A 24,660-nucleotide genomic window follows, 5' to 3' on the forward strand; every position below is an offset into this window, starting at 1 on the left:
TCCCTTACTACGCTGCCTGGAGCACCGGTGGCTGGCGGCGCTACAGCCGCGCCACCCGGCTGCAGCCATCCACACCACAGCGCAGCACAGAGCACAGGGTCAGGCCGGGCTCTGCAGCTGCACTGCCCAGCCGCCAAGAGCATTGTGCCGGCGGCGCGGCGCGCTGAGGCTGCGGGGGAGAGGGAACAGTGGGGGAGGGGCTTGGGGCTAGCCTCCCGGGCCAGGAGCTCAGGGGCCGGGCAGGAGGATCCCACGGGCCAGATGTGGCCCACGGGCTGTAGTTTGCCCACCTCTGACCTAGTCTATAAATTTAGAGACAGAAACCAAGATCCGAGAAGTTAATTGGTTTTCCTAAACTTAATCTTTGCTCCCAGAACTTTCCCTATCCTTTAACCCCATCATAGCATGTGACATTTGCCTGGGAGAAAGTGTCTGCTTGCAGATGGATTCTCTCAGTTATAACTCAAATCTCCTTTGATCAAAGGCGACAATAGTGAAATATCTGCTATGTCTTTGAGGCTGTAGCCAGAACCCAAACAGAAGGAGACTGGAAAAGGTTTCAGGCAGAAATGTTACAGAAAGGCAGAGACAGACAGTTTTAGACATCACATTTTTCCTTATTCTAGAGATGTTCCTTGTTCAGTGTTAGATGAAAGTGACTATGAGATTATCATTGTCACATGACAACAATGGCAAGAGATTCCTTAATGGTGTGTCAAGCATTCTCTCATTTTTAGACACATGAAGACAGCCACGCATCTCCTCTAGAGACAGGCAGGCAGGGATGTCACAGATGTTTGGTAGGATGGATGCAACCCATCCTGTAGAGGTTTAGGGGAAGAGAACCATATCTTCAGTTATGGAAGTCAGGAAGAAAGGAGCTGGCCAGTTATGCCCCATTTTTTCTCCTTGCCCTGCAGTACCTCAAAGCCTTCCCAAGGCTTCCTCAGCAAAAGAGAGACAGAAAGAAGACCCTGTCTCAATGGAAATGAGTAAGGGACATCAAAATCCAGGCACCTGGTCCACAGCTAGTGACACTTGCTGCAGCTGTCCCAACCTCCCTTCTACCATTTTTATCCCCCTGCCAACTGAGGTGTTTTACCTACACTTCAGACACTTCTGCTCTGCCTCTCTCTGAAGGAGCTATAGGTGTCTCTTCCCACAGCTGAGCACCTCAGGAAGGGTTTGCTGGTGCCTGTCCTGAATCCCCAGTTGATGGCAGGACTTTGAGGATGTGGTACTTTATTTCCTCCCTTCTCCTGGCTATAAGTACTTAACTCTTCACCTGCCTATTCCATGCAAGGGTGCCTTAGGGATAGTAAGAAATATGACATTACTGTTAGGAGAAAGAAGTTCCTAAAGGCTTCTAAATTCCCCCCAAAGTTTTTATTTTTTATTCAAGCCCCCTTTTTTTGTAATTAAACATGAACCTTACTTTTTTAATAAGTAAGGGTAAGGGGGGGGGGGGGGGAATGAGAGTAACCAGCATGTAAAAAACAGTAACCTACCTTTTGTAACTGTTGTTCTTCAAGATGTGTTGCTCATGTCCATTCCATTCTAGGTGTGTGCACGCCCACGTGCACAGTCGTTGGAGACTTCTGTCTTAGCGGTATCCGTAGGGTCGGCTGCGGTGCCCCCTTGAGTCGCTGCACTCATGCATTGGTAGATCAGGCGCCTCTGATCCTACACCCTCTCAGTTCCTTCTTGCAGGCAACTCTGATAGAGGACCAGGAGAGCGGGTAATGGAACGGACATGAGCAACACATCTTGAAGAACAACCATTACGAAAGGTAGGTAACTGTTTTTTCTTCTTTGAGTGTTTGTTCATGTTGATTCTAATCTAGGTCACTCCTAAGCAATATCCTTGGAGGTAGGCTCAGAGTTCACAGTCTAGCGGCTTGCAGTATTGCTCTACTGAAGTCAGCATTGTCCCGGGCCTTCTGGATAAGCATGTAATGGGACGTGAACATGTGGACAGATGACCAGGTGGCCACCTTACAGATGTTCTGGATAGGCACTTGGGCTAGGAAAGCTGCCAGAGGTTTGCGCCCTGGTTGAATGGGTGGTGACAATCGCCGGAGGTGGCACCTTCACCTCTCATAGCAGTAGTGAATGCAGGCAGTGATCCAAGAAGAAATTCTTTGAGCAGACACAGGACGAACTTTCATTTTGTTAGCTACTGCGACGAACAGCTGTGTAGATTTGCGGAATGGCTTGGTACATTCAATGTAGAAGGATAGCGCCCATCTAACATCTAGGGAATGCAGCTGAAGCTCCTCCTCCGACTTATGGGGCTTTGAAAAATGTCCTGGCCCATATGAAACTGGGAGCCCACCTTGGGCAGGAAGGTCGGGTGTGCACGCAGTTGGGCCTTGTCCTTGTAAAAGACCAGTTCTGAGGTAAGTGCCCTAATCTCAGAGACCCTGCAGGCTGAATTTATGGCAACCAAGAACGCTACCTTCCAAGAAAGGAGGAGGAGAGAACAGGAAGCCAGAGGCTCGAAGGGGGGTGCCATGAGCTGGGATAGCACGAGATTTAGGTCCCACAGAGGGACTGGGTCCCTGATGTGTTGGTAGAGGTGCTCAAGGCCCTTGAGGAACCTGGCAATCATGCCATGGGCAAAAATCAAACTGCCCTCTAGCGGCGGATGGAAAGTCGAAATAGCAGCCCGATTGACTTTGTTGGATGACAGGGATAGGCCTTGGAGCTTGAGGTGCAAAAGGTAGTCCAAGATTAACTGCAGTGAAGCCCGCTCAGGCCGAATGCCTTTATTTGAGGACCAACACATAAACTGCCTCCACTTGGCCGTGTAGGTCGCTCTAGTGGAGAGCTTTCTGCTGTCCAGCAAGATTTGCTGGACTCCAGCCAAGCACTCCTGCTCCTCCACATTTATCCATCCAGCAGTCAAGCCATCAGGTGCAATACCGTGAGGTTTGGGTGCAGGAGGGTGCTGTGATTTTGTGACAGCAAATCCAGCTGGAGCTGTAGCGTAGCAGCCACTGAGAGGTCTAGCAGTGTGCCGAACCTGTGTTGGTGTGGCCAAGGTGGCACTATGAGGATCATCTTTGCCCTGTCCTGCTTGATGTTCATGAGGACTCTACAGATCAACAGGACTGGGGGGGAAGGCCACATTAGAGCCCCCGACCATGGGAGCAGGAAAGCGTCCAATAGAAAGCCTCTGTTGACCCCCCGAGAGTAGGAGAAGACGTGGCATTTTCTGTTGTGTCTGGATGCAAACAGATCCACCCAGGGAGTATCCCACCTGTGGAAGATGATGCTGACTGTGACATTGCACTCTATATGCTTTATGAAAATATGCTTGGAATGTGAATATAATGTAACTGGAATATGCTATATGCAAAAGGTCTCTTGTAAGGTATCATTACAAAGCTTATAATCTACTGATTGTGTTCATCTTATTTGTATGTATGTATCATTCTTGTATCTAAAACTAGAAATATTAAGTTAACTCTGAGGTCCTATTGTAATCACGCAAAGTGTGGGCCATTAATAGTGGTTTAGAATCTTGATGGCACCCATTGACTGGGACAATTGGCTGTAAATGGCTCTGTTTACCTGCAAGCCTTCCTGTGTACCTGAGTGGATAATGAAGAATGAGGTCTCACAGGACATATGACCAGGTCACATGATACAGGAATCCATCTTAAACCTGGTGCTTTTCCATTTAGAAGGATGGGTGGGAACCCAGAGAGAAACAAAGGGGGTGGAACAGAACAAAGGGGGTTGCCAGTCATGAGAAATCCCCTAGTTATCACCTGAGCTAGAACTAACAAGGATTGTACCAGGGGAAAGGATTGGGCCCAGACTAGAAAGGAGTCTAGTCAGTGAAAGAAGCTTATTGGAACATCTCTGTGGGTGAGATTTACCTGTTTTCAGTTTCTTAAATGTATTAGGCTTAGACTTGCGTGTTTTATTTTATTTTGCTTGGTAACTTACTTTGTTCTGTCTGTTATTACTTGAAACCACTTAAATCCTACTTTTTATACTTAATAAAATCACTTTTGTTTATTAATTAACCCAGAATAAGTGATTAATACCTGGAGGAGCAAACAGCTGTGCATCTCTCTCTCTATCAGTGTTACAGAGGGCAGACAATTTATGAGTTTACCCTGTATAAGCTTTATACAGAGTAAAATGGATTTATTTGGGGTTTGGATCCCATTGGGAGCTGGGTGTCTGGGTGCTGGAGATAGGTGACTTGCTGAGCAGTTTTTGGTTATAATCTGCAGATTTGGGGGTGTGGACCAGACCTGGGTCTGTGTTGCAGCAGGTTAGCATGTCTGGCTCAACAAGGCAGGGTTCTGAAAGTCCCAAGCTGGCAGTGGAAAACGGGCTCAGAGGCAATTCCAGCACATCACGTGACAGTCCCAAGGGGGTCTCTGTGGCTGAACCCATCACACTGACCATCTCTGGATGGAGAGACCACTCATGGCAAGATGAAAATGTTCCACTGAGGTGATCCGCCAAACCGTTCCTGGCCCCAGGGAGGTGCGTGGCTACGAGATGGATGTCATGTTACACACAGAAGTCCCATAGCCTGAGGGCTTCCTGGCAAAGAGGAGATGACCTGGCTCCGCCTTGCTTGTTGATATAGAACATAGGCATTGTATTGTCCATCAGGACCTGGACCACCCTGTTCTTCAGGTGAGGTAGGAAGGCATGGCAGGCCAAGCAGACCGCTCTGAGCTCCCTGACATTGATTTGTACTGAACAATCACCCTTGAGTGCTGAGCTCGCCTAGGTGGGCTCCTCACCCCAGGTCTCAAGCATCAGAAACAAGGGTCACTGTTGGCAGGGGGGCGAACAGGACTCCCTCCAGCACCAATGCAGGGTTTTGCCATCATGCTATTGATGACAGAACGTGATCTGGGACGTTGACTACATGGTCCATGCTGTGTGTGTTGGGGATGTAGACTGATGCCAACCATGTCTGCAGCAGCCTGAGGTGTAGTTGTGCATGCCAAACCATGTAAGTACAGGCTGCATGTGAGAGGGTGAACTTGTATACCTGAGATCAGGTCCGCCATGGCCTGGAACCGGGCCTTGGGGAGGAAAGCCCTGGCCTGAGTAGAGTCGAAGACAGCTGCAATGAACTCCATGTGCTGCGTCGGAGCTAAGGTTGACCTTGTTTTGTTTATCAAGAACCCCAGGTCACGACAGGTGGAGCAAACCAGGTCAAGATGATGCCGCACCCAGGATCGGCCTTTTATTAACTGATCATTGACGTATCGGTAAATCTGCACACCTTTGCACCTTAGGTAGGCAGCCACTGGCGCTATACGCTTCATAAACACTCTTGGTGCCGTCAATTGAAAATGGCGGTGGCCCAACAAAAAATGGAGGAAACCTCTAGTTTGTCACAGAAGATTTTCATTAAAAAACAACACTCATTCATTTCTTTTGCAATGTAAGAAACAGGCCTATAAATCCTAGGCCAAACACCTCTATAATATTTCAATTTATTAAAATGATACACAAAATATATACAAAAATCACAGAACTAGCAAGTCACATTTAATTTTGCCAATCAAAACATTATTTTTCATTATTTCTTTTCACCTTCTACCCCCCCCCGTCTTTGGGTCAGGGGTCTCGTCTTAATGTCTTCTGAGTAAGTGCCAAGGATACTGGTGGCACTATGAATAAGAACCATTAAAACCACTATGAATTACACTAACTGTAATCAACTGGACTTCGCACAAAGTTGTTAAAAAACCAACCACTGGCAGCAGGACAGGCAATCAGACTTCAAGTTATTTTCAACAATGGTTTTCAGAGTGCTTCTTAAAATACTGAATGTGGGAAGCTGATGGTTTTCAGTACGCAGAGGCAAAGAATTTTTGAATGAAGCAATCCTAATTTTTAAGTTTCAAGCAAAGCTGTCTGCTTATAACAATAACTTAAAAAGCATTAGGCCGTAAGTGGCCCGATACTAGATGAAGGACAAAGGTAGGGAGTAATCATCCCGTGTAGTGTGATTCATTCAGACATGCTCACGCACATAAGGAATCGCCCCGATTTTAAAAGGTTGAGGGCATTGACCTCGTGTGAACGCAGACTGCTTAAGGCACGTTAGCATTGTAATTTAGAATTAAAAATGAATATTATACTATGGTCCATATGTTTGTGATGTGGTCCTGTACTTAAGCAAGCTATTTGCCAGTAATATTTTTAACACAACCTATTTGTACAGTTCATGGTCCCGGCGCTCCAGAGAACAAGCTCCGATTCCTTGCTACATTGGTAAGGAATTGCCAAGCTGTCTCACCTACTTACTGCCCAGCATTTAATAATGCTAAGTCATTCATACCAAAGGGTATATGAACAAATTGACAGGCCCCGATGAAATGCACTCTACTTAAGGAACCAGCTGAAACGATCCCAGAAGTGTTAGCAATTTTCTTTGAGAACTTATGGAGGACAAATGAGCTTTTGAAGACCGTAGAAGGGCAAATATTGTACCTATCTTTAAAATGAGAAACACAAGAGGACCCGGAGAATTATAGACCAGTCAGACTAACTTTCATCCCTGGAAAGATACTGGAACAAATGATTAAGCAATTAATTTGTAAGCACAGAGATGATAATAGGACGATAAGTAACAGCCAACATGGATTTGTTAAGAACAAATCATGCCAAACCCACCTAATTTCCTTCTTTGACAAGGTTACTGGCCTAATGGATATGAGGGAAGCTGTAGACATATCTTGATATTAGTAAAGCATTTGATACAGTCCCATATAGTCTCATAAGCAAACTAGGGAAATGTGGTCTAGATGGAGTTACTATAAGTTGGGTGCACCACTGGTTGAAAGACCATACTCAAACAGTAGTTATCAATGGTTCACTGTCAAATTGGAGGGTGTATTTAATGGGGTCCCACAAGGATCTGTCTGGGGTCTGCTTTGATTCGGTATTTTCATTGACGACTTGGATAATGGAGTGGAGAGTACACTTATAACACCAAGCTGGGAGGTGTTGCTAGCATTTTGGAGGACAGGATTAGAATTCCAAATGATTCTGATAAATTGGGGAATTAGTTTGAAATCAACCAGGTGAATTAAATAAAGACAAATACAACATACTACACTTAGGAAGGAAAAAAAAATCAAGTGCACAACTACAAAGTGGGAAATAACTGGGTAGGCAGTAGTATTGCTGAGAGGATCTGGGGGTTATAGTGATCACAACTGAATATGAGTCAACAATATGGTATAGTTGTAAAAAAGGCTACTATTCTGGGGTATATTAACAGGAATGTTGTGTGTAAGATATGGGAGGTAACTATCCCACTTTACTCAGGACTGATAAGGCCTCATCTGGAGTACTGTATCCAGTTCTGGGCTCCACTCTTTAGGAAAGATGTGGATAAATTGGAGAGAGTCCAGAGGAGAGCAACAAAAATGATAAAAAATTATAAAAGTTTAGAAAACGTGACCTCTGAGGAAAGGTTAAAAAAAAAAATCTGGGTATGTTTTTGTAACGGGTTGGACCCACCTTTCGGGTGCCACCAGATGTGCTGGGGTCCCACTGAGCCTGCCTTTCCTACCCTTACTCTGTGCTGCTGTGACAGGCTCTCAAGCCCCTTTCCAGCCAGCACACACACAGGTAGGGACACATCCAGCTGTAGAATCACACAGAGTCTGCGATTAGCTCTCTGTGGGAGGGCTCATCTAGGGGAATGCCTTGCTCTCCTGTGCACACACCCTCTGGAATGTAAACCCAAAATTATATTGTCTTGCACTGTATAGAGATCTATATAGCGTAAGCTCATAAAAATTGCCCCTCCCTCAATGTGGAGGGACATATGCACAGCTGTTTGCACACACACCCTTCCCGATATGAATTGCACAAACTGGGTTTTGAAATCAACAAAAAAAGTTTATTAACTATGAAAGGTAAATTTTATGTGATTATAAGGGATAGCAAACAGAACAAAACAGATTAGTGAGCAAATAAAACAAAACATGCAAAGTTAACTTAATTCAATAAAGAAACAGGTTACAAATAGTAATTTCTCACCCTAAATGTTGTTTTAACAGGTTGCAGAGTTTCTGCAGCTTAGAGTTAATTATTTCTCTTCAGAGGCTAGACCCCTGTCTCAGCCTGGATTGCCTTTCCCCAACTTAATTCCTTTCTCTATTCAGGTGCTTTCAGCAGTTTTCCTTCTTGGGCGGGGAGGCAATGGAGAAGAGCCCTGATTAACTCCCTGCCCAGCCTTAAATAGACTTTACATAAGGCGGGAATCCTTTGTTTCCAGTGGAAAAATACCAGCAGTATCAAAGGTGGTACTCCGTACCAGGTGACATTATCACATGACCTTGCAGTGTTAAAGCCACCATGAGAGAAGGTTTATTTAGAATGTCCACAGGAAGGAACTCCAGGAAGATGAGAGATCAGCATCTTCAAAGACCCATTCTATTGTCTTTCCTAATATCCCATTCAGGCTGATTGCCTACTGTCTGGTGGGCGTTTCTCCAAGTACACACACAGTTGTAATTGTTACATAGTCCATATTCCTAACTTCAGATACAGAACTGATACAGTCATAAAAATTGGATAACAACATTCAGAAAATCATAACCTTTCCAATGATACCTCACATGACCCATCTTGCATAAAACATATCTTAGTTATGCCATATTCATATTACAATATTTTTATGAAGAATATGGGGTGCAGCATCACAGTTTAGTCTTGAGAAAAAAACAACTGAAGGGAGACCTGATAATTCTTCAAAGATGTTAAGAGCTATTCTAAAGAGGACTGTGATCAATTGTTCCCCATGTCCACTGAAAGATGGACAAATAATGGGGTTAATCTGTAGCAAGGAAGATTTAGGTTAGATATTTAAAAAGCTTTCTAAATGTAGGGGTAGTTAAGCACTGGAATAGGCTGCCATATTAAAGAGTAAATGCAAAATAAGTTTGGTCTCAACCCAGAAGGATGCCACCTATGTATTTTGATGTACATCATCATGAGAGTGTGTAGAAAAGGAGTTTAGAAACAAGACTAGTCTGTGCATCCTAACACTCTAAAAACTTCCAGCAACCAAAAGCTTCCCAAAAGGCTGTCTAACATGGTGAAGTTCAAAAGACATCATATTAAATAGATTAGGAACTTGGCTAACTGATAGGGCCAAAAACAAGCTACAAGAATAATTCAAGGAAAATACACCTTATAATGAGATATTGACCTTGAAAGATAGACAAATTCAAACTGAAAATAATGTGTACATTTTTAGTGATGGGGTAATTAACCATTGGAACAGTTTACCAAGCGAGATGGTGGATTCTCCATCACTTGGCCTTTTTAAATCAAGATCAGATTTCTTCCTGAAAGATAAGCTCTGGTTCAACCACAAGTTATTTAGCCTGATGTAAGAATTACAGGGTAAAATTCAATGGTTGCTGTTATGAAGGAAGTCAAATTAGATCATCATAATAATCCCTTTTGGGCTTGAAATCTCTGAAGCAGCTTTGGACACTTCAAAAAGAAACTCTGGTACAACCATCCAGAAGCTCCTGCTCAACTCTTAGATTCCCCACTGGTAATTCCAGACACACAGCTGGTCATCCCCGAACAGGACAAGAGAGTCACCTGATCTGGAATAGTCAGCAGAAATAATTCTGCATCTCTATTCAGGCTTCTAGCCTGATACCAGGGTGATTCAAGAAGAGCCCTTGTGAAGATGTGTCAAAGTAAGGCTTCTTCCAACCTCTACCCTATTTGACCCAGTGTCCCAGACAGACAAAAATGATTTAAAAAACCCCCACACATTAAAATACCATATCTTCACTGCTAAAAAAGTGTATTTTTAACCTCAGCATAACTAATGTATTTGAGCCATCCCAAGGTTAAAAAAACAAACAAACAAACAAAAAACAGTGAAGTTAAGGCACTTTAGTTTTACCTTGAGGTAAACTAGGCAACATCAAGTTGGCTTCACTGTTTTTTTTACTTCAGGATGGCTCACATGCATTAGTCACTCTGAGGTTAAAAAGACCCTTTTTTAAATCAGTGAAGACAAGGTCAAAGATACCCAAGCCAGCAGAACTGCCCTCCCACCCCTGCTACCTTTGTGTAGGTATCCCTAAGCACTGGAAAGTCATTTGGTCACATATTTACCCCCCACCCCACTGCTATTTTTATTTCCTTTTTGAAACAGCATTTCACATACTGAGAGAAGGGGTGGTGGAGGACATATGTGACCAAATGACTCTCCAGTGCTTAGGGATACCTACACAATGCCGTAAGCTTCCTCCCCCACACTTCTAACCACTTTCTGGTGACTTGCAGCTGACCAAAAAAAGTCTGCTAGCACTGGCCATTGCTTTGGGGGAGTAAAGAAGTTCAACTCAGTGAGGGGAGGATTAAATGTACAGACCATGAACTTCTGGGAAGACCTCAAAAAAGAAAAAGCAAATTTGAGTTCCTGGCTGCATTAATCTTTCTTAGTGGACTAAGGAACACAGAGTTTATTAGCAGAATCAGGCAGGGAGATAGATAGCAGCCATTCCCATCCCTGCTTCCAAGCCACGCACCTCCCACATCCTCGGAGACCCTCAAATTGTTTCATTGTGAAGTGGCAAGGATTAGTTAACTGGTTTAGAGTTCAGGCCAAATGGACATTTGTGTTTAAAATCACTTCTATAGCACTGTAAGCTTATCTAAGTAACAGGGTGTGGGATCACCAACTGGTCCCTGCTGACCAATGTGGAGAGAAGTTCTGCTCCATTTTCCTCTCCCCTTGTGCAGGTGGTCAAAAGAAGGAGTAGGGAGTTCAGGAGACAGAGCAGGCCACTACTCAAGATCATAGAACTGGCCTGAACCTTATGTGACTGGATTAGCTGTAGTAGTAAACTAGTTCCTACAGACCCCCACCAAATTGTTTCCCCATTATGCTAAGCATCATACTAACACCCCGGAGTCAGACCCTGCCCAGAAGAGCCAACAATCTAAAACACAAAGGATGTGGACAGTAAACAGGCAAATGAAGTGACTCATCCCAGGTTACACAGCAGCTCACTGGCAGAGCTGGAATTAGGATGTGGGTGGAATTCTGTTCTTTGATTATAGTAGCTTGTAAAGAATTCTCTTTGAATAAAACCCTTGCTGAATATAGCTGGTTTCCTCAGAGCCAAGGAACCAGTATGGTGCATTTCCTGTGGCAATCATTTGATATTTAGGAGGGCTCAGCCAAAATGAGGGCATCATTGTACTAGGAATGGTCTAAAAACTCCACCAGTTCCCGCTCTCAGAATGGAAGGAGTCTGGTGAAATATTTTTCAGTTGCTGGGTTCTGACCTATCAATTTATGGAGTGATTTTAGATATAGTTTAATTGTATTTTTAAATATGTCAAAGAAGGCCTAAAGGAAGAGGAGGGGTGCTTTTTTTTTTTTTTAAATTAGAGCCGGTATATACATTGAAATTAGTAAATAGTTTAGTATTTAGTTATATAGTGTGATGGTTTCCTGAACAGCTGGGTGGTGTCTCCGCCTATACTATATATAGGCTGTCAAGTGATTTAAAAAAAAAAAAAAAAAAAAAAAGAATCACGATTAAAAAAAATTGCGATTAATTACACCGTTAAACAATAGAATGCCCTTTATTTAAATATTTTGGACATTATACATTTTCAAATATATTGATTTCAATTACAAAACAAAATACAAAATGTTAAGTGCTCACTTTATATTTTTCATTACAAATATTTATTTTTTATTGCACTGAAAAAAACAAAAGAAATGTATTATGTAAATTGAAAAATACTAAGAGCTGTAGTGCAATGTCTTTATTATGAAAGTTGAACTTACAAATGTAGAATTATGTACAAAAACCCCCCTGCATTCAAAAATAAAATGTAAAAATTTAGAGCCTGCGAGTCCACTAAGTCCTACTTCTTGTTTAGCCAATCGCTCATACAAACAAGTTTGTTTACATTTGCAGAAGATAATGCTGCCTGCTTCTTGTTTACAATGTCACCTGAAAATAAGATCAGATATTTGCATGGCACTGTTGTAGCTACTGTCTTAAGATATTTACATGCCAGATGCACTGAAGATTCATACATCCCTTCATGCTTCAACCACTGTGCTGCGTCCATGCTGATGACAGGTTCTCCTTGATAACCATCCAAAGCAGCGTAGGCCAACGGATGTTCATTTTCTTCATCAGGAGTCAGCTGCCACCATCAGAAGGTTGATTTTCTTTTTTTGGTTGTTTGGATTCTGTAATTTCCACATCAGTGTGTTGCTCTTTTAAGACTTCTGAAAGCATGCTCTAACACCTCATCCCCTGAGATTTTGGAAGGCATTTCAGATTCTTAAATCTTGGGTTAAGTGCTGTAGTTATCTTTAGAAATTTCACATTGGTATCTTCTTTGCATATTGTCAAATTTGCAGTGAAAGTGTTCTTAAAATGAAGATGCGCTGGATCATCATCTGACACTGCTATAACAAGAAATATGGCAGAATGCTGGTAAAACAGAGCAGGAGACATACAATTCTCCCCCAAGGAGTTCAGTCACAAATTTAATTACCGCATTATTTTTTAAATGAGCGTCATCAGCATGGAAACATGTCCACTCGAACCATTGCTGAAGCATGAAGAGGCATATGAATCTTTAGCGCATCTGGCAGATAAATATCTTGCAAGATCAGCTACAACAATGCCATGCGAATGCCTGTTCTCACTTTCAGATGACATTGTAATTAAGTAGTGGGCATTATCTCCCGTAAATGTAAACAAACTTATTTATCTTAATGATTGGCTGAACAAAAAATAGGACTGAGTGGACTTGCAGGCTCTAAAGTTTTACATTGTTTTGTTTTGGAGTGCAGTTATATAACAAAAAACCCTAAATTTCTAAGTTGCACTTTCACGATAAAGAGATTGCACTACAGTACTTGTATGAGGTGAATTGAAAAACACTATTTTTTTTTATCGTTTTGACAGTGCAAATATTTGTAATGAAAAATAAAGTGAGCACTTAACACTTTGTATTTTGTTTTGTAATTGAAATAGATACATTTGAAAATGTAGAAAAACATCCAAAATATTTAAATTTCAGTTGGCATTCTATTGTTTAACAGTGCAATTAATCATGATTAATTTTTTAAATTGTGATTAATTCTTTTGAGTTAATCGCATGAGTTAACTGCGATTCATTGACAGCCCTAATATATATTAACCATAGATTTGGTTTGGGATATGGCAATAATTTACCATACCTCTGACTAATCATTTATCGGTCAAGAAATTGGTTAATTAGGGCTACTTTTGCTAAGACAGCAGCAAAGGTCAGGCTACTCAGCAAACCCTCGCAGAACAAGAATGGATTCAGCCCCCTTAGACTACAGATCTTGAGAGTTGCAAAGGTCAATATTTCTATAGCCATACTATAGCAAAGAGTCTTGCTGACACTATTCCTTGGTGGTCAGTACTCTCAAACACCAATCTTAAGAAGTTGGTGTGCTCCACTGGGTGCTGGGGAGAGCAAGTGAGACTGGGAGACAGGCTCTGTATCCTTCCTTCATAGAGCAGAAGGAAAGAAAGGTTGCCTACCCCTGCACTAACACTAGGGTTACCATACGTCCAGCTTTTCCCAGACATGTCCGGCTTTTCGGCAATCAAACCCCCGTCCGGGGGGAATTGCCAAAAAGCCGAACATGTCCGGGAAAAATACCGGCCGGGCACTTCCTCTCCCGCGGCTGCTCTGCTCCTCCCCTGACTCAGACTTCGGCTGTTTAAGAGCCGAGCTGCCCGAGCCAGCGCTACTGGCTTCGGGCAGCCCCCCTTGCCTCCGGACCCCAGCCGGGCACTTCTCCTCCCCGGCTCCAGCTGCTCTGCTCCTCCCCTGACTCCTCGGCTCTGTTTAAGAGCCAAGCTGCCCGAGCCAGCGCTACCAGCTTCCGGCAGCCCCCATGCCTCCGGACCCCAGCCACCGGCCGGGCACTTCCCTTCCTGGGCTCCAGCTGCTCTGCTCCGGCGGCTGGGGTCCGGAGACACGGGGGCTGCCTGAAGCCGGTAGCGCTGGCTCGGGCAGCTTGGCTCTTAAACAGAGCCGAGGAGTCAGGGGAGGAGCAGAGCAGCTGGAGCCGGCGAGGAGAAGTGCCCGGCCGGCGGCTAGGGTCCGGAAGCAAGGAGGCTGCCGAAGCCCAAGCGCTACAGGCTTCATGGTTTGCCGGGCAGCCTCCACACCCTGCGCCCCCGGCCAGGCACTTCCCTTCCCGGGCTCCAGCTGTGCTGGGGAAGCGCTGGCCGGGGGTGCAGGGTCTGGGTGCTGCCCGGCAAACCGTGAAGCCAGTAGCGCTTGGGCAGCCCTTTTCGTGTGGCTGGGAGGGAGGAGGGGGAGTTAGGGCGAGGACTTTGGGGAAGGGGCGGAGAAGGGGCGGAGTTGGGCAGGGCCAGGGCCCCGTGGAGTGTCCTCTTTTTTTTATTTTTTAAATATGGTAACCTTAACTAACACTATAGTATGCGTGCCGAAGGCGGCACAGGAGCTGATTTTCAGTGGCACTCAGACTGCCCGGGGGGCTCTGCATTTTAATTTAATTTTAAATGAAGCTTCTTAAACATTTTAAAAACCTTATTTACTTTATAACTAAACTATTGTTGTATGTATATTATAGACTTAGAGACTTTCTAAAAACATTAAAATGTATTAGTGGCACACGAAACCTTAAATCAGAGTGAATTAATGAAGACTCGGCACAGCACTTCTGAAAGGTTGCCCGCTCCTGTGTTAGTGGCCATCTCTAGCCATCCTTCCTCCCACACATGCACTGGCTGAAGATTAGAGGTGTAAAAGCTGCTTCTCCGCCCATATATACTCCCAACCCCCTTCCATTCAATGAAGGGCCCCTGCCCAGATAAGGCAGAGGCAGCAGCTTACATAACTCACTCCAGGAAACATTTTGTATGCACATTTATTTGAGACAGTGAAACAGAACTTGAAGTGTATTCACACTAATACATAAACAGCATAAACATGGATTTTAAGCAAGTCTTTGTACTGAAGGCACAGTATTATTTCAGAGGCTGGTAAAAAAAATCCAAGGTAGTGTGTGTTATAAACCACACATACTTAGGTACCCTTATTTCTTGGTAATGCATTTTTGAATACAAACCAAAATTGATAGATGTTACCAAAAACCCCCACATCCACTCTCCATTTTCATACAGATCTTTATAAAAAGACATTAAAGAAGCTGTGCCTGTGTAATCAAACTCTCTTAATTATGCGCCAGATGAAAATCTGGCATGTTTTGTATTTTCAGTGTACCAGTCTGTCTACAGCACATGACTTTCATACTGTCAGATAATGAAACTACATTGAAATACCTCATTTCTCTCAGACATTTTGCTATACTGCGTTCCATACCTATAAGAAATGCAGGCCCAAAATGTTTTAGCTTCTGTCTTTCCTTATAGGAAGGACCTTGAATCTTAAACACATGTATAGTGACTCATGCAGCTATGGACTTAAGCTGTTCTTTTAAAGGAGAGAAAGTTAGGGTGAAAATTTGTATTTTAGGGATAAGCTCAATAATGGAGAACGGTGAGAGGGCAAACAAATTTTGCTTTTAAAAATTTAGCATCACTGTTTTTTTTTTTTTTTTTTAATCATGGTCTCCCCTTTTATCACTGTTTATTATATAGGTGCTCAAGGGCTGACTTGCTGCCATTGACTCAAGTCATTGGAGAAAACTAAGGATTTTTATGATTTAGGATGGAGGTGGTAGTTTTGATTACACTCAGTTCATTTAGTCCTCAATAATATGTCTAGACGTTCAGATTTTCCTACTTCATTCTCCTCCACAGTTAAAGTGCTTCTCAAATTCCCACACTGAAAAGTTCAGTCATTACTTTAACGACTCCTACATAGAGAATGGTCATGGTGGCTGGGCAAATTAAGGTTTTAAAAAATAGGATGCCATGTCTACGTTAGACATAACACTTAGTGACTAAGAACCAGGAAGACTTTCTACCTCTACCCCCCAAATAAATGCAGCATCTTAGAGTATAATCAAGAGAGTGACATGGCTGAGACCTGGATACAATTTTAATTTCAGGTAAGGATAAAGAAAGTAGAAATTTTGCCAAGATTGTTCCCAATATCTGGAGACTAGATGTCAGATATCTATCCACCCAAGATTGAACATAGTAAGTAGGCCAGTCTGATCATTCCATTAACTGGTCAAAAATAGAACTGGTTTGTCTGTTTGATTACAGTGATAACATTTATTTTATAGTCCAGTCACTAGATAAGGGGAGGCAACCTAGGGAACAGTGTGCCGAAGGCAGCATGCCAGTTGATTTTCAGTGGCGCTCACACTGCCCGGGTCCTGGCCACCGGTCCAGGGGGCTCTGCATTTTAATTTAATTTTAAATGAAGCTTCTTAAACATTAAAAACCTTATTTACTTTATAACTAAACTATTGTTGTATGTATATTATAGACTTATAGAAAGACTTTCTAAAAACACTAAAATGTATTAGTGGCACATGAAACCTTAAATCAGAGTGAATAAATGAAGATGCGGCACACCTCTGAAAGGTTGCTGACCTCTGCACTAGATCCTAGGCAGTGGAAACAATGTTTTCTGATTTAGAAGAGATTCCTGAATACTATTTAAATACTATAATGCTATGTTTCTACAGAATAAAAAGTGTCACTTTTTTGGAATAGATTCCTAAATTCTTTATTGGCAATATCCAGTAAGTTAATTGTTGCACCTTGTAATATATCCATCCCAAGGTATGTTCTGTGGAGAAACTTAAGCAATTGCCCAGAGGGATGGAAGTCATAGCGGTCTCAAAATTTCTGTATTTCAAGTTACTAAAACCAAAAGTTAAATTTCCCCCACCCTCCCAGCTTCCTTTGTATATAAAGTGCTGTCAATAGTACTGTCATTTTTACAGCTCCTTTCTATAGTTGTTAGCAAATAAGGCCCGGTCCACACTAACCCCCCCACTTCAAACTAAGATACGCAACTTCAGCTACGTGAATAACATAGCTGAAGTACCTTAGTTCGAACTTACCGCGGGTCCAGACCCGGCAGGCAGGCTCCCCCATTGATGCCGCGTACTTCTCTCGCCGAGCAGGAGTACCAGCGTTGACAGTGAGCACTTCTGGGATAGATTTATCACGTCTAGACAAGATGCGATAAAGATCCCAGAAGATCGATTGCTTACCGCCAGACCCAGTGGTAAGTATAGACCTATGCTAAGTCCCCGATCTTGCAAACATATGCATATGCTTAATTTTACCAATGCACAAAGACTATGCATTTGAATACAGTTAAGCAAACTGTGTCCACAGAACCCACCAATTAGACCTTTTGAAGCCATTGGAGGGGTGTGTGTGGACTTTGAGAATTTAAGAATGTCTTTTAAACAGTGCTCCATCAGAAAATGGATTTAAGTTCAAGCCAACAGTGACTAAGGATCACTGTAGAGGAATGCAATGTTGCATTCATCTAAGGTTTATGGTAAGTTTCCTAGTTTTGGCAGTGTGAAATTTAACAGTTACCTGCAAATTCAACTGTTTCAACAGCAACTAAACTCATTGGACTGCTTATGAGAAATCTTGGCATGAGAACTTTAACTGTGTTGCTGTATCTACACTTCACTTAACCAATATTGCACTTTGGTCAATCTACTATTTGAAAATTAAACTATTAAGGTATTTATTCTCTGAAATGTAACAGCAAAATTACTTTACTTTAAAACTGACCAGTTTGACACATGAAAAAGTGGAAAAACATTAATTTGTACTTTTCCATGGACTGTTTCTTCACTTGAAGTTTTGAAGACTGAAGCGATTAGTTGAGGGTTGTTTTTCTTTTACATTAAACTAAACTGACCTTTTAAACAGGTAATAGTGCCAGTTATATGAATAGATTTGTCAATTTGACAGGTTCAATCCATTAATTAACCAAGTTAGTGTAATATTGCATATATTCAGTGATCTTGATAATACACAAGGCCACATAAGCAGGAGATTGTGCATCTTTGCTTAACTGATCTTCAGATATTGCACATATTAGCCTACTGAAGCAGTATCAAAAAATGGGGCAGTGTATATGTCTGATGACTAGTTAAAGCACTTTGGTTCCAATTAGAGCTGTACAAAAGCCAGAGATCTTGTATGCTCCGATAACTGCCATGATAAATGGCATGCCTCCACCCACTATTCTGTTTAATGACTAAAACTTAGCAGACAGGTTTTATAGGCACATTTGTAATTTACAGAACATGCCAGTGTTCTTAAAAAGAGGATAAAAGATCCCACATACTAACTTTAATCCATTTGGGAAAATAGCATTGCCCCTGAGTTGACTATGGCAGGAGGGGAAGGGAGAAAGTATTTCAAAACCACTTTCTCTTCAGAAAGACAGTCTACAAAGAGGTGGCCATGTTTTGAATTTTAAGAAACTAAGTATAAGCTACTTCAGCCTACTTTTCAAGTTTGGTTAATATTAAATATGGTAATTTTAAGTATTTATCTTAAGATAAAACAGGAAATCAAGAGGCAGTTTAATATGGCAATGAATGGAGCAGAATGAAAGGGGGAAATAGTCTGCAGGCTTCAGTGAGAATGTATTCCAGTTTCTCAAAAGAACATTAAATACAAAAACACACACAAGAGTCTTTCACACAGGAATAATTACAGTGTGCCTGAATTGTTTTATTTATTGCTTAAAAATAAAGAATTTATCTGTATGCATCTCATTAAAAAGTAGCTTGTACTTATGACAACCCTTTCCTATCACTTTAATAGGCAAGTATGAAAGACAGTGCATCTAACTTTGACACATGGACAGGGCTTATGACCTAAACTTTAACAACGTCAGACCACACAAAAACAACGTGGCAAAAAACAGCATCCAGAGCCTGTGAGAAAGCAGGAGTTCCATTTAATGTAGGATTACCACAATCACTAGAGAAATTAACCCTTTTCACCAGCCATCCTGCCCCCACAAACTCTGACCATATTCATGAGTTGCAGAAGTCAAGACTTCACATAACCAGCCTCTTAACAGGAGGCAAAGCAAGCTAGGTGAGTTTCCTCACTTGAACTTTTAGCATTCCAAAATATTTAGTTATAAAAATTGGTAACGCATTTTCCATTGACACTTTGCATTGGTGAATTACGTGCGTTTTTATAAAAAGTGAAGGCCTTTGTAACAGAACAACTATATCTGAGTGATTTAAAAATCCCTTAAATTTATCTTAAGATGCATCTGAGGCATCCCTCTTTTCCATGCGCTACTAATCAAAGGTATCCCAAGACCAAGGTCTGAGTAATTTTGAATTACTCATCTAGTCATACTGTATGCTAGTTTCACAAGACAGTTTAAGACAGGTAACCAAAACGAGAACATTTTTATTTATTGGCAGTCCTCTCCTGGATGAAGTTAAAGCTAGCATCTCAAAGCGTTAGTGTATGAATTATTTCTGGCCATTAGTTTTAATATGTGCACATGGGTGATGCTTCCTTAGGTTTATTTTAACTGGGTGCATTACACTAAGGAAAGCCTGCTATTTGTGCTGGAATGTATTTTACAGGTTTAAACTGGTTAAGAGTATTTGAAGTAAAATATTCTCAGCTAATAACTGGAGATGTACTTGCTAGCATCTGTATCACTGCAGTAGCCATGTCACATAGGACACTTGTTTCCCTTCCTGTTCTTCTTACTTGCCAAGTGGTATGCTTACCTTGTATTGGGTCTTAGTGACAAAGTAAAGATTGGACCTCCTGCCATTGCTCAGCTATCCCTATCCAGTTCAAGAAAACAGACCCACTTGCTCCAGGAGAGCTGTAGTTACAGGTCCTCACATTGGGGGGTAATCAACAGGGACAAAGTAGTATGTGTGGGAGAGGTGGCAGGCAGGCAGGAGTGGGAAGTCATGGGTATAAGGACACTCGTGGCAAAGAGGCAAGTGCTTATTTCAGCTACAACTTGTCAAGAATACTGTTCTGGAATACACCACAATATTCATCCTCTGAACTAATGCCTACCCTTGATACGCGTCATACTGAATGTTGTCTGTATTCCTTTGAGAACAGAGTGTAAACACCACCCTCTGTTTTCATGTCAGAAGAAGGTAACCAACTGCTAGACACAGCTGTTCTTTTAGTAGAGGATGAATGATAAACACCACATTTTCAATTTTATACAAAAAGAACAAAAATGTGTAAACACCCAAAAATATCACCAATTCAAAGATAACCAAACCCAACACTTGGATTGTCCTTAATGCAGCACCATAGCAGCAGTCTGGTTTGAGGAACAAGTGTCTTGCTGCTCCTTCTGTTGCATTTACATGCAAGAGTAAAGGTAACATTAGCAACACTGTGATTTACTGTCTGCTCTCAAGGGGTCTGGGTCCAGTTTTAGTTTGTTCACATCATTCTCTTCATTAGGAAAGCTTTTGTAGTTGGCAAGGATGTTTTCCACCAGAAATCGAGCAGCTTCATCTATGTTGATGTTGTCCTGAAAAAGTTGTGAAAGTTTAAAAAAGTCAGTGTTCTTTTCACCAACAGGTTATAGTCACCTCTACCTATTAAAAAGATTGGCAAATACGATCTCTTTTGTGGAAATTGTAACGTGACTTTGCTTGAGTAGAGTTGAAGACATTGCTTAATATTCCTGCCTAAAGGTGAAGGCTGCAAGTCCTTTAAAGCATGGGAAAGGTTATCTAGTTTCACTGTACATTCCTTATATAGAGAAAGGATAGGTTCACCTCATTTGATGAAGGGAACACTGGCCCATTTTGGTGTACAGTGAAGATGGGTAAGTGCTTTACTTGGAGGGTCTGGTTCTGAAACATGGGTATTGTAGAAAAATCTATAGGACTCTACAGAAATTCCCTAATCTGTAGAGGGAAGGTGGATAAGAGAGAACAGGACTTACTGCCTCAGTGAAATGATGAGAGGGGATGCAGTGACTTGGACATTGCCTATTTCAGTTTAAGGGAGCTGTCCCAGCAGACCCATCTAATTGTCCAAGCAGACGTAAGAGCTACAATTAGAACCAATATCCAAATAAAAGCATGCCAAGTTTTCTTATCCAGTTCCTTACCTCTCCTGCTTTGAAGAGAAAAAAGTAAGAAGGGCTTTGAAATGCCATGTGAACAACTGAGTCAGATTCTGACAAGGGAATCACTTTCAACCACAATGGGAAGTTGGGATGGGGCAATGGTTAATTATCTAACAGATAGGAGGATAGTCTGTCTTGGTACTTTGTGGGCCACAATAAAAATCCATGGAGCAAAGCATGTATGCTTTGAGTTGTGTTTAGAACTTGAAGATATGAGAGATACAGGGCGTAGTCAAGCTTGAGCGAGGAATCTTCACTGACTTCCCTCACTTCATTTAAAATGAAACAAACTGAGTTTGAATTGATGAATTGAGGGATACAAATTAGTATCCTGACACTTTGCTATAATAGATTTTTTTTTGAGGGAGAGAAGGGGGGAGAAAGGGGAGAAGAGAAATGTGGAAATAAAGGACTTGAAGTGAGAAAGTGACTAAAACAGAAGCTTCCTAAAATGAAGCATTAGAATGTTACCTTGCCAGAGATTTTACTGATGGCTCTCACCACTTAAGTGAGATTTGGAAACCAAATAATAGAACTTTAAAATACGTGGCCTAGGCATTTGGCAGCCTAACACCCTCTGGCATACCAGCGTGCACGCTGCCAGGTATTTACTTGAGTGGATTATTTTGGCCATTTATTTTATCTTGCAAATATTGCAAGATGAGCTATAAATGGGTAGATGACAAGGCTATCCATATTGTTTTTAAACCTTGCCTAGTAGCCTCAATGTTTTATAGACCAACAGTAATGGCATTAAAAAGACAAAATATTCAGTCTTGCATGCTCAGAGGCATTAAATGCTGGGTTTTATAAAAGCTCAGAAGTAAATTATATTTTATATTAAAGGAAGGCTTTGTTACTGTTAACCAAGAAAACTGAAGACCTCAGTCCTGTATTATGAAAGCTTCTGCAGGTGACACCCAGGCTGCTGGACTCCCAGGGCAAGGAAGCCTGCCTAAAGGGGCTACAATGGTGCAAGGTAATTGTAAAACTTTCCCCCTGCTGACTGAGTCTGCACCAGCCACCTGGGCCAAAGTAAACCACACTAGCTGATTGATGAAGGAGCTTGGTCAAGGCATTCAGAAGACTAGACAGTGCAATGTGTGATCTGTACAATCAGCATGTTCCATGGAGAACCCTGACAACATTTACAGTCATCCTATCCTGGCACAGTTCCCCTGAAGGCAAGTTGCAGCGGCTCCCACAGCAACATGAGGATGTAATTTGCTAGTCAGTGCACCAACATGAGCCCAGACACTTGCACAGGATGCATTTGGTTGTTACTGGTCACAGCAAACTATGTTCTGGGGCTGTGGGATTAACATTGTACAAGGATAAATAGGCACTGCCTGGGGATAGGGACAAACATGAAATTCCCCTTTTACTAGATTGACCTAGATACCCTCAAGATGTACATGTGGCTATCAAAAAAATATCCCCACTTCTGAAGGATTTTTATTATTTGCCATTATTTTTTTTCCATTTTGAGTGCACAAAGGAACTATGATTAAAGAGAGCCAAAGACCACTCAAAATGCTTTCTAAAATAGTTTTAACTGTAGTCCATCTCAGAACCTTAAATACAAATGTATTTGGGAACAAGTCAGTTCTCAACTTGCTTTCTGAGATGAGAATTTTTGATTCTGTTTCTCTGACAAGAAAAATCTAATGTGCTGTACTTACAGCATCAAAAGAAGTGCAGTTGCTGTACTGCTGTAGGAGACACTGAACCTTCAACTCAGTTTGGGTAGCAACTGCAATTTACGGATTAGAAAGGTACTATATCCAGACAGATTTTAAAAAAGTTAGAGAACACAAAGTTACCCATAATGGAATTTCCAGCTACAAAGCTTCTGTTTATTCTAAGACAAGAAGCAGGGCATTCATCATTACACCAGCAATGCAAGTTTCCTGTAGCAACAAACTGACAGGCAGCATTCTTGCGTTATCAAAGTCTGTTAAGGTTATACAAGGCATGCACTATCTTGCCTAAACTATTGCAACTTCTTTCCTGGCCTCTTCCCATCTCCTTCCACTGGGTTTGCTTAATGCAATCATCTCCTCTTAAGTGTCAAAGCTCTCCCTCTCTGCTCTTACTTAAGGTGTACCCTTCCTCCTCTACCCAGTCTCTTCTCAGAGGCCTTCTCTTCCCCTATTTTTCACTTCTCTTTTCACATGCTGGCTGCCTGGAACAGCCATCTCAGATTTATGTCTATTTTCCTATGCTGACTCATCTCAGAGACAGTTGAAAGGGAAGTGGGCAACTAAATGGAGGGGAGCAAAGGGGCCTTGTGGTTTAGTGCAGTATAATCAAAGGATCAAGTAGGACAATAGTCTTCAGAATTCAGACTCAGTGAGTTAACTCCTAATATGAAAAACTGGATTAAGGGAGATTCTATGAATCCCTTAGGGAATTCACTACGGCAAAACTGTGGAAAGCACTCAAGTGCTATGTTGATGGGCTGTTATGCAAAGAAAACAAAAACCACCACAAAAAAAAACAAAAAACCACACCTCTATGCTAGACAGATTACATGAAAGGATGGCTAGAATTCATTACTAGAATAAAACATTAACCATTTAAAGACTTGGCAAGAACCCTTTGCTTACCTTAGGAACTGACTGAGAAGCTTTTTCTTCCAACTCTTCAGATTCAGTTTTGCCATTTTGTGCAATTAGTTTACCAGTTTAATCACATCCCATATGTAGCTACACAGATCCAGAATAATAATTTGTTGCTACAAATAGCTATTCGAATCAGATAAGTCAAGGAACAAACAGAATAAAATCTACTGTACCAGTTGTACATAATTCTTTAACAAGAGATGCATGACTACCAGTAGTTTAACTAAAGCAGCGACTCAGAAGACCTGGTTTTAAAAAAGTTTCCCTTCCCAAGGATTTTAATTTTGGGTTCTTACACACTCTACCTTCCACAATGAACAGGCACATGAGCAGCTCAGAGTATGGCACAAACTCACATCAGGAAGAGAAACTGGGCAAAAGAGGACAAGGTAATTAGTCCCACAAAAAGGAACGATCAGCTGAGATATTGGTAAGTAGAGCCTGCCTACAGGATCACTGATTAGCCAGTGCAAGTTACTAGCTTAACATCACTTTTACAAGACCATCCTTATTTTTCAGGAATGCTCACCTTGGCAGATGTTTCAAACCACCCAATAAAGCCACCTTCTCTGCAGAACTGGTCCATCTGAGAGGGATTCTGGCTGGCGTCTTTTTTCTGGTCACACTTGTTTGCAAGGAGAACTGCAGGAATGGGGCTGCCATTTGGAAGTAGCACTTTACTGTCCAAGTCGTGTTTCCACTTGGAAACAGCTTCAAAAGTGGAGCCTCTTGTGACATCAAAGACCACAAGAGCACCAACTGCCTCCTTATAGTACACTCTTGTCATGTTACCAAAACGTTCCTGGCCTGAAAGACAAACAGAGCAACAACTTTACATTTGTTTTTAAATCAGCAAAAGCTATGAATATAAACTGAAGTTATCCTAGGTAGATAAAACAATTTTTAA

The 24,660-nt window shown here is 41.9% G+C and overlaps 1 protein-coding gene across 1 annotated transcript in view; it reads right to left on the reverse strand.

The window, feature by feature from the left end:
- Nucleotides 1–14,934: 14,934 nt before the first annotated feature.
- Nucleotides 14,935–24,660, reverse strand: part of RAB32 (RAB32, member RAS oncogene family) — a 46,751-nt gene continuing 37,025 nt past the window's right edge. Inside the window, exons 2-3 of the mRNA XM_054023313.1 lie at nt 24,283–24,560; nt 14,935–20,523 (exon numbers count right to left, since the gene is read on the reverse strand). Coding sequence (XP_053879288.1) covers nt 20,374–20,523; nt 24,283–24,560 — 428 coding nt within the window. The 3' untranslated portion in view covers nt 14,935–20,373. The remainder of the gene's footprint in view (nt 20,524–24,282; nt 24,561–24,660) is intronic.

This window comes from Malaclemys terrapin, chromosome 3 (genome assembly GCF_027887155.1).
Source record: "Malaclemys terrapin pileata isolate rMalTer1 chromosome 3, rMalTer1.hap1, whole genome shotgun sequence".
Classification (NCBI taxonomy): Eukaryota; Metazoa; Chordata; order Testudines; family Emydidae; genus Malaclemys; species Malaclemys terrapin.